We start from the raw sequence: 13,735 nt of genomic DNA on the forward strand, positions 1-13,735 counted from the left end.
AAGAATATCTACATAGATTCTTTTATTTAAAATTTTATGAAGATAATAAAATACTTTCTTGATAACTGAACTCATACTCTGAAATGAGAACCTGAACACACAGTGAATTACAAATCTCTTTTTCCTTCTCACTAAGGATAGGATGAAACTCTTCACCCATGTGCCTGAAATAACTCCAGTCTAATCTGGATCCTGCATGATGTGCCCTCTATAGGTTTTGCCCTATTCAACATGACCTACAAATACATTTGCTTTAAAAAAAAAAAAAAGAATTAGTCATAATTATAAGATTTCTATTGAAGTTTCTATTTATACTATTCTAAGTTATGATTATCTATTATACTTTCTGCTATATCCAGATAGTTCTAACTGAATACATAGACCTATAACCTTAGGATCCAGGACTTGAGACTGTCTTAAACGTATCTAAATTTGACTGTGTACATCAACCTTAGCATTTCAGGAGGGTAACTGATATAATAATGGTCACACTTCTCAAAACATCATAATTTTAGAATTTATGACTACAATGTTGATTGCTAATGGAGTTATATAAATTATGCAAGGGTTTGCTACTTGAAAGACAACTTCAAATTGATACTATGGTATTATTCCATTATTTACTTTGTTGTCATTGTTGTTTGTTTTGTAGAGTACAGACTGCAAAGCTGTAATTAGCACCATGGACGGTAGCTCCTTAGACAGCAATGGATTCTCCCTTCATGTCGGTTTATCTGATGCACATCTCCCAAGAATGTGGGTCGAAAAACATCCAGAAAAAGAAAGTGAGGTATGGTCCTTCTTACTTAAAAATGAGGGACACTATTAAAAAAATATTTCAAATACATTAATTAAATTTGGAAGTTACTGATAGTCCTGGAAAACTAGCATTGCAAAATGAACTCTCACCATTCCAAGATTTTACAACTAAAAATACTTATGGGATCTGGCATGATAAACTTCTGAGGTTTCAACCAAGTTCCTCATGTGGCATATTTCTCTATAATGACTTTATTTTTTACCTTAATCCCCACTGAAAACAAAAAAATGCCTTCAGACATTACATTGTTAGTCTGTGTATTTTTATAGTTTTTAAATATTGATACTGTAAAAACAGATACAAAATTATTTATGGCCATAAGACCATTTGTGTCCCTATGACAAAGAATCTCTTCTTATTAGAATAAAAATCGAGAATGACATCAGCCAGATGGCCCAACAAGATGTCCTTCACATGTATCCCCCCCGCCAACAACAATTTGGCATCTATCCATGGACAAAGTGCCATTTGGGAACTTTGGGATCCAGTTAGGAGATTTGGAAATGCCAATAAAGCTCAAAAGTGAGGAGAACTGTTTTGAAAAGGCAGGCTTGCACCCAGGAGGCTGACTTGCTGACCATGGTCCTGGCTGCAGGCACCGTCTGTGCCCCCAGATATCCTGAAAGTACCCTATACTTGGCTCCAGCCTCCTCACAGTCACAATCTTCAAGCAAGCCTGTGAGTCCAGGGACACTTCCATCTACAACCTTGAAGATTCTGAAAAGGCTGTCAGAAGATTCTGAAAATTCTCAGCTCTAACCCCCTCCTAGCTGCAGTCCACAAGCAGTCCTGTTGGCATAGGACCTATTGGATACTCATGTCTGCACCTCGGGAGATCCGGAAAGGGCCTTATACTCTGCTTCAGCCCTCCAGCTATGGAGGGTCAGTCCACCCAGAGACCCTATGGAACACATCTATCTTTACCTTCAGAGCCAAGTCTGCAGATCCCAGTCATGGCTGTGGAACCTGAAACAGTTGTGGTGCTTGGTTCCAGCCCCTCTCAACTGTAGTCCAGGGCCAATCTTGTCCACTAGAGACTCATCCAGCAACTAGGCAGGAGTATTTCCAGGGACCTAGTGGAAGCTACACCCATCCATGTACCTGGTAATAGGTCTGATGACTGAGAACCTATGGACTCTGAAGTGGATTCTCATCCCAGGTGACTCTACCGAACAGGTTCCGAGGCAGACCCACCCACCCAGGGACCAGACGTGCTCAACCCTCTGGTAACAAGAATATCAGCTGCAGACCACACCATAGACTTAGGAACAGCCTCAAAATTGACTCCAATTCTGCACAGTTGTGATTCCAGAGGTAAACCCACCAACCAGGGAACCAACAGGAAAAGGTCTTTACCTGCCAAACTAGTGCAAGGTTATGCACAGATACCAGTGCAAGGTTATGTAGATCATGAAGAATCAGGCAAACAGGGGCGCCTGGGTGGCTCAGTCGGTTAAGCATCCGACTTTGGCTCAGGTCATGATCATTGTTGGTGAGTTCAAGCCCCGTGTTGGGCTCTGTGCTGACAGCTCAGAGCCTGAAGCCTGCTTCAGATTCTGTCTCCCTCTCTCTCTGCCTTCCTCTGCTCATGCTCTGTCTCTCTCTCTTAAAAATATATAATAAACATTAAAAAATTAGGAAAAAAAAAAGAATTAGGCAAACATGACACCGCCAAAGGAAACTAACAAAGCTCCTGTAATTGACCCCAAAGAAATGTAGATCTATGATTTGCTGACAACAAACTCAAAATAATCACCTTAAGAAAACTCCATACAATACAAGGGAAGACAGATAAACAACTAAACGAAATCAGGGAAACAACATGTGAACAAAATGAGAAGTTTAATAGAAATAGAAACCATAAAAAAGAACCAAACAGAAAGTCTGGAGCTTAAGAATATAATGACAGGAGGATCCTGGGAAGATGGCGGCTTAGGAGGACGCTGGGCTCACCGCGCGTCCTGCTGATCACTTAGATTCCACCTACACCTGCCTAAATAACCCAGAAAACCGCAGAAGACTAGCAGAAAGGAGTCTCCGGAGCCAAGCACAGACAAGAGGCCCACGGAAGAAGGTAGGAAGGGCAGAGAGGCGGTGCACGCTCCACGGACTGGCGGGAGGGAGCTGGGGCAGAGGGGCAGCAGCTGGCCAAGCAGAGCCCCCAAGTCTGGCTTGCAAAAGGGAAGGGGCCAGATGGAGTGTGTTCTGACAGCAAGCAGGATTTGACATCTGGAAGGTTATAAGCTAACAGCTCTGCTCGGAGAACGGGAGGGCTGGAGGACAACGGGAGGGAGAGTTGTTGAGCCCTGGACGACAGAGCTCAGCTTGGCGGGGAACAAAGGCGCTCGCCAGTGCCATGTTCCTTGCCCATCCCCCAGCCAAAATCCCAAAGGGAACCAGTTCCTGCCAGGGAACTTGCTTGCACCATGCAAACACCCAACGCTGTGCTTCTGCTGCGGATCCATCCCTCCCATGGGTCTGACTCCCTCCCAGTGCCGTAGGGCACCTCCCGAAGCGGATCTCCGAAGGAAAAGCGAGCTGAGCCTGCTCCTCCCACCCCTGTGCACCTTCCCGATCCAGCTAATACGCCAGATCCCCAGCGCCACAAGCCTAACAGTGTGCAAGTAGCTCAGATGGGCCATGCCACCCCACAGTGAATCCCGCCCATAGGAGAGGGGAAGAGAACGCACACACCAGTCTGACTGTGACCCCAGCGGTAGGCTGGGGGCAGACATCAGGTCTGACTGCGGCCCCAACCCACCAATGCAAGTTATTCAAGACAGTACAGAGGAAGTGCCCGGCAGTCCCACACCACTCCAGGGACTATCCAAAATGATGAAACGGAAGAATTCCCCTCAGAAAAACGTCCAGGAAATAACAACAGCTAACGAACTGATCAAAAATGATTTAAAAGATATAACAGAAAGTGAATTTAGAATAATAGTCATAAAATTAATCGCTGGGCTTAAAAACAGTATAAAGGACAGCAGAGAATCTCTTGCTATAGAGATCAAGGGACTAAGGAACAGCCAGGAGGAGCTAAAAGATGCTATCAATGAGCTGCAAAATAAAATGGCGACAACTACGGCTCAGATTGAAGAGGCAGAGGAGAGAATAGGTGAACTAGAAGATAAAATTATGGAAAAAGAAGAAGCTGAGAAAAAGAGAGATAGAAAAACCAGGAGTATGAGGGGAAAATTAGAGAACTAAGTCATGCACTAAAGAGAAATAATCTACGCATAATTGGTCTTCCAGAGGAGGAAGAGAGAGGGAAAGGTGCTGAAGGTGTACTTGAAGAAATAATAGCTGAGAACTTCCCGCATCTGGGGAAGGAAAAAGGCATTGAAATCCAAGAGGCACAGAGAACTCCCTTCAGACGTAACTTGAATCGATCTTTTGCATGACGTACCATAGTGAAACTGGCAAAATACAAGGATAAAGAGAAATTTCTGAAAGCAGCTAGAGATAAACGTGCTCTAACATATAAAGGGAGACCTATAAGACTCGTGACCCATCTCTCTACTGAAACTTGGAAGGCCAGAAAGGAATGGCAGGAAATCTTCAATGTGATGAACAGAAAAAATATGCAGCCGAGAATCCTTTATCCAGCAAGTCTGTCATTTAGAATATAAGGAGAGGGGCGCCTGGGTGGCGCAGTCGGTTAAGCGTCCGACTTCAGCCAGGTCGCGATCTCGCGGTCTGTGAGTTCGAGCCCTGCGTCAGGCTCTGGGCTGATGGCTCGGAGCCTGGAGCCTGTTTCTGATTCTGTGTCTCCCTCTCTCTCTGCCCCTCCCCCGTTCATGCTCTGTTTCTCTCTGTCCCAAAAAAAAAAAAAAACAAAACAAAACGTAGAATATAAGGAGAGATAAAGGTCTTCCCAAACAAACAAAAACTGAAGGAATTCGTCACCACTAAACCAGCCCTACAAGAGATCCTAAGGGGGATCCTGTGAGACAAAGTACCAGAGACATCGCTACAAGCATGAAACCTACAGACATCACAACAACTCTAAACCCATATCTTTCTATAATAACACTGAATGTAAATGGACTAAATGTGCCAACCAAAAGACATAGGGTATCAGAATGGATAAAAAAAACAAGACCCATCTATTTGTTGTCTACAAGAGACTCATTTTAGACCTGAGGACACCTTCAGATTGAGAGTGAGGGGATGGAGAACTATTTATCATGCCACTGGAAGTCAAAAGAAAGCTGGAGTAGCCATACTTATATCAGACAAACTAGCGTTTATATTAAAGGCTGTAACAAGAGATGAAGAAGGGCATTATATAATAATCACAGGGTCTATCCATCAGGAAGAGCTAACAATTATAAATGTCTATGTGCCGAATACAGGAGCCCCCAAATATATACAACAATTACTCACAAACATAAGCAACCTTATTGATAAGAATGTGGTAATTGCAGGGGACTTTAACACTCCACTTACAGAAATGGATAGATCATCTAGACACACGGTCAATAAAGAAACAAGGGCCCTGAATGATACATTGGATCAGATGGACTTGACAGATATATTTAGAACTCTGCATCCCAAAGCAACAGAATATACTTTCTTCTCGAGTGCACATGGAACATTCTCCAAGATAGATCATATACTGGGTCACAAAACAGCCCTTCATAAGTATACAAGAATTGAAATCATACCATGCATACTTTCAGACCACAATGCTATGAAGCTTGAAATCAACCACAGGAAAAAGTCTGGAAAACCTCCAAAAGCATGGAGGTTAAAGAACACCCTACTAAAGAATGAATGGGTCAACCAGGCAATTAGAGAAGAAATTTAAAAATATATGGAAACAAACGAAAATGAAAATACAACAATCCAAATGCTTTGGGATGCAGCAAAGGCAGTCCTGAGAGGAAAATACATTGCAATCCAGGCCTATCTCAAGAAACAAGAAAAATCCCAAATACAAAATCTAACAGCACACCTAAAGGAAATAGAAGCAGAACAGCAAAGACAGCCTAAATCCAGCAGAAGAAGAGAAATAATAAAGATCAGAGCAGAAATAAACAATATAGAATCTAAAAAAACTGTAGAGCAGATCAACGAAACCAAGAGTTGGTTTTTTGAAACAATAAACAAAATTGATAAACCTCTAGCCAGGCTTCTCAAAAAGAAAAGGGAGATGACCCAAATAGATAAAATCATGAATGAAAATGGAATTATTACAACCAATCCCTCAGAGATACAAGCAATTATCAGGGAATACTATGAAAAATTATATGCCAACAAACTGGACAACCTGGAAGAAATGGACAAATTCCTAAACACCCACACGCTTCCAAAACTCAATCAGGAGGAAATAGAAAGCTTGAACAGACCCATAACCAGCGAAGAAATTGAATCAGTCATCAAAAATCTCCCAACAAATAAGAGTCCAGGACCAGATGGCTTCCCAGGGGAGTTCTACCAGAAGTTTAAAGCAGAGATAATACCTATCCTTCTCAAGCTATTCCAAAAAATAGAAAGGGAAGGAAAACTTCCAGACTCATTCTATGAAGCCAGTATTACTTTGATTCCTAAACCAGACAGAGACCCAGTAAAAAAAGAGAACTACAGGCCAATATCCCTGATGAATATGGATGCAAAAATTCTCAACAAGATACTATCAACTCGAATTCAACAGCATATAAAAAGAATTATTCACCATGATCAAGTGGGATTCATTCCTGGGATGCAGGGCTGGTTCAACATTGGCAAATCAATGTGATACATCACATTAATAAAAGAAAAGATAAGAACCATATGATCCTGTCAATCGATGCAGAAAAGGCCTTTGACAAAATTCAGCAACCTTTCTTAATAAAAACCCTCGAGAAAGTCGGGATAGAAGGAACATACTTAAAGATCATAAAAGCCATTTATGAAAAGCCCACAGCTAACATCATCCTCAACGGGGAAAAACTGAGAGCTTTTTCCCTGAGATCAGGAACACGACAGGGATGCCCACTCTCACCGCTGTTGTTTAACATAGTGCTGGAAGTTCTAGCATCAGCAATCAGACAACAAAAGGAAATCAAAGGCATCAAAATTGGCAAAGATGAAGTTAAGCTTTCACTTTTTGCAGATGACATGATATTATACATGGAAAATCCGATAGACTCCACCAGAAGTCTGCTAGAACTGATACATGAATTTAACAAAGTTGCAGGATACAAAATCAATGTACAGAAATCAGTTGCATTCTCATACACTAATAATGAAGCAACAGAAAGACAAATAAAGAAACTGATCCCATTCACAATTGCACCAAGAAGCATAAAATACCTAGGAATAAATCTAACCAAAGATGTAAAAGATCTGTATGCTGAAAACTATAGAAAGCTTATGAAGGAAATTGAAGAAGATATAAAGAAATGGAAAAACATTCCGTGCTCATGGATTGGAAGAATAAATATTGTCAAAATGTCAATACTACCCAAAGCTATCTACACATTCAATGCAATCCCAATCAAAATTGCACCAGCATTCTTCTTGAAACTAGAACAAGCAATCCTAAAATTCATATGGAACCACAAAAGGCCCCAAATAGCCAAAGTAATTTTGAAGAAGACCAAAGCAGGAGGCATCACAATCCCAGACTTTAGCCTCTACTACAAAGCTGTAATCATCAAGACAGCATGGTATTGGCACAAAAACAGACACATAGACCAATGGAATAGAATAGAAACCCTAGAACTAGACCCACAAAAGTATGGCCAACTCATCTTTGACAAAGCAGGAAAGAACATCCAATGGAAAAAAGACAGTCTCTTTAACAAATGGTGCTGGGAGAACTGGACAGCAACATGCAGAAGGTTGAAACTAGACCACTTTCTCACACCATTCACAAAAATAAACTCAAAATGGATAAAGGACCTGAATGTGAGACAGGAAACCATCAAAACCCTAGAGGAGAAAGCAGGAAAAGACCTCTCTGACCTCAGCCATAGCAATCTCTTACTCGACACATCCCCAAAGGCAAGGGAATTAAAAGCAAAAATGAACTACTGGGACCTTATGAAGATAAAAAGCTTCTGCACTGCAAAGGAAACAATCAACAAAACTAAAAGGCAACCAACGGAATGGGAAAAGATATTTGCAAATGACATATCAGACAAAGGGCTAGTATCCAAAATCTATAAAGAGCTCACCAAACTCCACACCTGAAAAACAAATAATCCAGTGAAGAAATGGGCAGAAAACATGAATAGACACTTCTCTAAAGAAGACATCTGGATGGCCAACAGGCACATGAAAAGATGCTCAATGTCGCTCCTCATCAGGGAAATACAAATCAAAACCACACTCAGATATCACCTCATGCCAGTCAGAGTGGCCAAAATGAACAAATCAGGAGACTATAGATGCTGGAGAGGATGTGGAGAAACGGGAACCCTCTTGCACTGTTGGTGGGAATGCAAATTGGTGCAGCCGCTCTGGAAAGCAGTGTGGAGGTTCCTCAGAAAATTAAAAATAGACCTACCCTATGACCCAGCAATAGCACTGCTAGGAATTTACCCAAGGGATATAGGAGTACTGATGCATAGGGGCACTTGTACCCCAATGTTTATAGCAGCACTCTCAACAATAGCCAAATTATGGAAAGAGCCTAAATGTCCATCAACTGATGAATGGATAAAGAAATTGTGGTTTATATACACAATGGAGTACTACATGGCAGTGAGAAAGAACGAAATATGGCCCTTTGTAGCAACGTGGATGGAACTGGAGAGTGTGATGCTAAGTGAAATAAGCCATACAGAGAAAGACAGATACCATATGGTTTCACTCTTATGTGGATCCTGAGAAACTTAACAGAAACCCATGGAGGAGGGGAAGAAAAAAAAAAGAGGTTAGAGTGGGAGAGAGCCAAAGCATAAGAGACTCTTAAAAACTGAGAACAAACTGAGGGTTGATGGGGGTGGGAGGGAGGGGAGGGTGGGTGATGGGTATTGAGGAGGGCACCTTTTGGGATGAGCACTGGGTGTTGTATGGAAACCAATTTGACAATAAACTTCATATATTGAAAAAGAAAGAAAGAAAAGAAAGAAAGAAAGAAAGAAAGAAAGAAAGAAAGAAAGAAGAGAAAGAAGGAAAGAAAGAAAGAAAGAAAGAAAGAAAGAAAGAAAGAAAGATTCAGTAGAAAAAAAACAAATCACAGTGACTGCTGCTTACCAAAAAAAAAAAAAAAAAGAATACAATGACAGACTGAAAAATTCAAGACAGAGCTTCACCAACTCCCTTAATCATGCAGAAGAAAGAATCAACTACCTTGAAGACGGATCATTTGAAATTAAAGGAATAAAAAGAAAAGGAATGAAAATGAGTGAAAAAAGCCTACATGAATTATGGAACACTATCAAGCAAAAGAATGTTTGCATCATGGGCATCCCAGGAAAGGAGAGAAAGGGGTGGAAATATTATTCAAAGAAATAATAGCTAAAATCTTCCTAAATCTTGAGGGAGAGATGAATAACCAGGTTCAGGCAGCTCAGAGGACCCCAAGCAAGATCCACTGAAAGAAGATTACTCTAAAACACATTATAATTAAAATATTAAAAATCAAGGACAGGGGGAGACTTTTGAAAGCAGCAAGAGAAAAATGGCTCATCACGTACAATGGAACTCCCATAGGGCTATCAGCAGATTTTTCTGCAGAAACCATGAGGTCAGGAGGGAGTGCGATGATGTATTCAAAGCGTTGAGAGGAAAAACTGCCAACCAAGAATACTGTCTTTTGGGTTCCTGGACCCAGTTCCAAAGGCAGGTAGGGGGCTTCCCAACATACCACTATACTATGTAAGTCCAGGTTGTTACCTGTACTTTGACCAACTAGCTATAAATCAGAGATTCCCACAATCCTTTCCTCAGTTTTTATTAGCTTGCTAGAGCAACTCACAGAACTCAGAGAGGAATTTTACTCCCTAGGCCACCAGTTGATTACAAAGGCATGTAACTCAGGCACAGCCAGATGGCAGATAAGCATCGGCAAGGTCTGGGGAAAGGGTACAGACCCTCCATTCCCTCCAGGCATGCCACTCTTCCACATCTCCATGTGTTCACCAATGTGAAAGCTGTCCGAAGCCCATCTTTTGGGTTTTTATGGTGGCTTCATCACATAGGCATGATTGGCAAGAATTATTGGCCATTGGAGATTGATTCAGTCTCCAGTCTCACTGCCCTTCCAGGAGTCTATGGACAGGACTAAAGGTTCTAACTCTCTGATCATATAGTTGATTCTCCTAGCAACCAGCCCCCCTCCTTAGGTGGGGATCCAAAACTCATCTCATTAACATAACAAAAGACACCTTTATCACTCTCATCACTTAGGAAATTCCAAGGGTTTTGGATTAAAAAAATTTTTTTAATGTTTATTTATTTTTGAGAGACAGAGAAACAGAGCGTGAGCAGGGAGAGGCAGAGACAGAGGGAGACACAGAATCCAAAGCAGGCTCCAGGCTCTGAGCTGTCAGCACAGAGCCCAACATTGAGCTCAAACTCACAAACCATGAGATCATGACCTGAGCTGAAGTCGAAGTCAATATTTAATGGACTGAGCCACCCAGGCACCCGGAAATCCCAGGGGGTTTGGGAGATGTGTGTGAGGAACAGTGGACAAAGACAAAATATATATGAGTTGACCAAATATATATGTCTTATAAATCACAATATAGCATAAACCCAGCAAAACTGTCCTTCAGAAATTAAGGAGAGATACATCCCCAAACAAAAGCTAAGGGAATTCATCACCACTGGACCTGACTTATGAAAAATGGTAAAAAGAGTTCTTGAAATGAAAGAATGCTAGAAAAATACAAGCTTCCACTTGTGGAATGAATAAATCATGGGAATAAAAGGAACAGCATAGAGAATATAGTCAATGCCATTATAATAGGTGGTAGCTATGCTTGTGATAAGCATAGCATAACGTATGAACTTGTCAAATTACTATTTGTACACTGGAAACTAATGTAACATTGTGTGTCAAGTACACATCAATAAAAAATTTAAAAATGGGGTGCCTGAATGGCTCAATCAGTTAAGTGTCTGAAATCTCTTGATTTCAGCTCAAGTCATGATCTCATGGTCATGAGATTGAGCCCTGTGTCAGGCTCTGCACTGGGCCTGAGGCCTTCATGGAATTATCTTTCTCCCTCTCCCTCTGCCCCTTCCCACCTCAAAAAAAATTGTCCTTTTTAAAAAGTAATTTAAAAATTGGGGTGCCTGGGTGGCTCAATGGGTTAAGCGTCCAACTCTTGCTTTTGGCTCAGGTCATGATCTCATAGTTCATGGGATTGAGCCCTGTGTCGGGCTCCATGCTGCCAGCACAGAGCCTACTTAGGATTCTCTCTCTCTCTCTGCCCCTCCCCTGCTTGCTTGCTCTCCCTCTCTCAAAATAAACATTTAAAAACTAAAAATAAATAAAAATAAAATAAATTATATGATCCTGTCAATAGATGCAGAAGAAGGGTTTGAAAAAATTCAACACCCTTTCATGATGAAAGCTCGGAACAAACTGAGTATAGAAGGTTACCTCAACATAATAAAGACCATGCATTACAAACACAGCTAACATCAGACTCGATGAAAAACTAAGAGCTTTTTCTCTAAAATCAGAAATAAGAGTGCCTACTCTAGCCATTCCTATCCAATGTAGTACTGGAAATCCTAGCTAGAACAATTAGGCAAGAAAAAGAAATGAAAAGCATACAAATAGGAAAGGAAAAAAGTAAAATTGTCTGTGTTTGCAGATAACTTGATCTCATGTATAAAAAAACCCTAAAAATTCCACTAAAGCACTGTTAGAACAAATAAATTCAGAAAAGTTGTAGGATACTATAAGAAAAGTATAGACCATGGGACACCTGGGGGAAATACTTAGGAATAAATTTAACCAAAGGAAGTAAAAGACACGTACATTGAAAACCTTAAGACACTGATGAAAGAAATTGAAGAAGGCACAAACAAATGGTAAGATATTTCATGATGGAACCACAAAATACCCTGAATAGCCCAGGCAATCTTGAGGAAGAATAATAAAGCTAGAGGCATCACACTTCCTGATTTCCAACTATACTGCAAGGCTGTAGCAATCAAAACAGTGTGATGCTGTTGTAAAAACAGACACATAGACCTATGGAACATAATTAAGAGCCCAGAAATAAACCCATGCATTTTTGTCAACTAATATTTGACAAGGGAGCTAAGAATATTCAACGGGGAAAGGATGGCCCTTTCAATAATTGGTGCTGGGAAAACTGGATATCTACATGCAAATGAATGAAATTAGGCCGCTATCTTACACCACTCAAAAATTAACTCAGAATTAGGGCACCTGGGTTGCTCAGTCAGTTGAGCATCTCTGACTCTTGATTTTGACTCAGCTCATGACCCCGGGGTCATGATATCGAGCCCTGCCATCAGGCTACACATTACATCTACACAGCTACACATCTGGAGCATCACATGCTACAGAGAAATCATTCATGGAAGGGAGAGTCAATAGATGCGGAAACTTCATTGTTAATCTTATTTTAAGAAATTGCCACAGCCACTCCAGCCTTCAGCTGCCACCATCCTGGTCAGTCAGCAGCCATTGACATCGAGGCAGGACCCTTGGCAGCAAAAAAATAACTTTTTTTTAAATGTTTATTTCTGAGAGAGAGAGAGAGATTGAGAGAGAAAGAGATTGTGAGTGGGACAGAGAGAGAGAGAGAAAATCCCAAGCAGGCTCCCTGCTGTCAGTGAGCCCAACACGGGGCAATTGCACATTTAATAGACTACACTGTAGTGTAAACATAACTTTATATGCGCTAGGAACCAAAACCTTTATTTACCTCACTTTATTGTGATACTTGCTTTATGGTGGTATTCCGGAACCGAACCCACAATATCTCCAAGGCATGCCTATACCAATGTAAACAAGCCAGACCAGTTTAAGATAAACACCAGTCCAGCACCTTTTTTCTTTTTTTAGGCCTGCATGCTTGTTTTTCAACCAGACCTCGATAGCGCACTCCCTGACCTAGCTGAGAACAATGAAGTGATTATTTGTCTTGATTGCTCCGCTTCCATGGAGGGTGCGACATTCTTGCAAGCCAAGCAAATTGCCTTATATGCACTGTCCTTGGTGGGAAAGAAGCAAAAGATAAACATTGTCAAGTTTGGCACAGGTGAGTGCTCTTTGGCCCCAGTCCAAAACGTGCTTCCTCCTTAATATGAACATGCTCATGAGTAGAGCTGATGGCTGTTAGTACCCTGACCTCACCTATGGAGTAAGAGGTAGCATAGCATGGAGTTCAAGAACCAGAACACCGGAGCCAGATCCCTGGCTTCACATTCCAACTCTATCACTTACTAGCCCTGGCTGTCACCTTGGGCAAATTACTTGAACTTTTTATACCTCAGTTTCCTCATCTGTAATATAAGGGTGATAGTTCCTACCTCACAGTGTTGTTGTAAGGATTGAGCTAATGCCTGTAAAGGATTTAAAACAGTGCCTATCACATATCAAGTGCTTTATAAATACTACTGGTATTCCTAGCAGCTGAACCAAATGCAAGACCCTTGGTTGAGATGTATGAGGGTCCCAAGCATATGGGCAGAACATGTGAAATCAGCACAATGTAGAAAATCTATAAGGGTTCAGCAAGCATCAGATCAGCCCTTTTAGAGGAAAAGCAATACCATCCTCCAGGTGGGGGTCCAGGGACATGTCAGCCACCAGAAGAAGGTATTTCAAGAATGAGAGAAAGAACCAGAGTAGAGTGAGGGGGCAGTCCGGTCCTGATGATTCTTACTTTCCATCCCATTGAGCAGAAGACCTACCCTTTTATGAAGGAGCTAGGGTCTGCTGCTGCTGGGTGGAGGTCAGATAAGCCTGGGAAAACCAAGGCCCTG

At 41.4% G+C, this 13,735-nt stretch overlaps 1 protein-coding gene across 1 annotated transcript in view; it reads left to right on the top strand.

The window, feature by feature from the left end:
• PARP4 (poly(ADP-ribose) polymerase family member 4) overlaps positions 1 to 13,735 on the top strand; it is a 123,859-nt gene that overhangs the window by 58,704 nt on the left and 51,420 nt on the right. Inside the window, exons 21-22 of the mRNA XM_043574551.1 lie at positions 653 to 790; positions 12,813 to 13,008. Of these exons, the coding sequence (XP_043430486.1) occupies positions 653 to 790; positions 12,813 to 13,008 (334 nt within the window). The remainder of the gene's footprint in view (positions 1 to 652; positions 791 to 12,812; positions 13,009 to 13,735) is intronic.

The sequence above is a fragment of the Prionailurus bengalensis genome, chromosome A1 (assembly GCF_016509475.1).
Source record: "Prionailurus bengalensis isolate Pbe53 chromosome A1, Fcat_Pben_1.1_paternal_pri, whole genome shotgun sequence".
In the NCBI taxonomy this organism is placed as follows: Eukaryota; Metazoa; Chordata; class Mammalia; order Carnivora; family Felidae; genus Prionailurus; species Prionailurus bengalensis.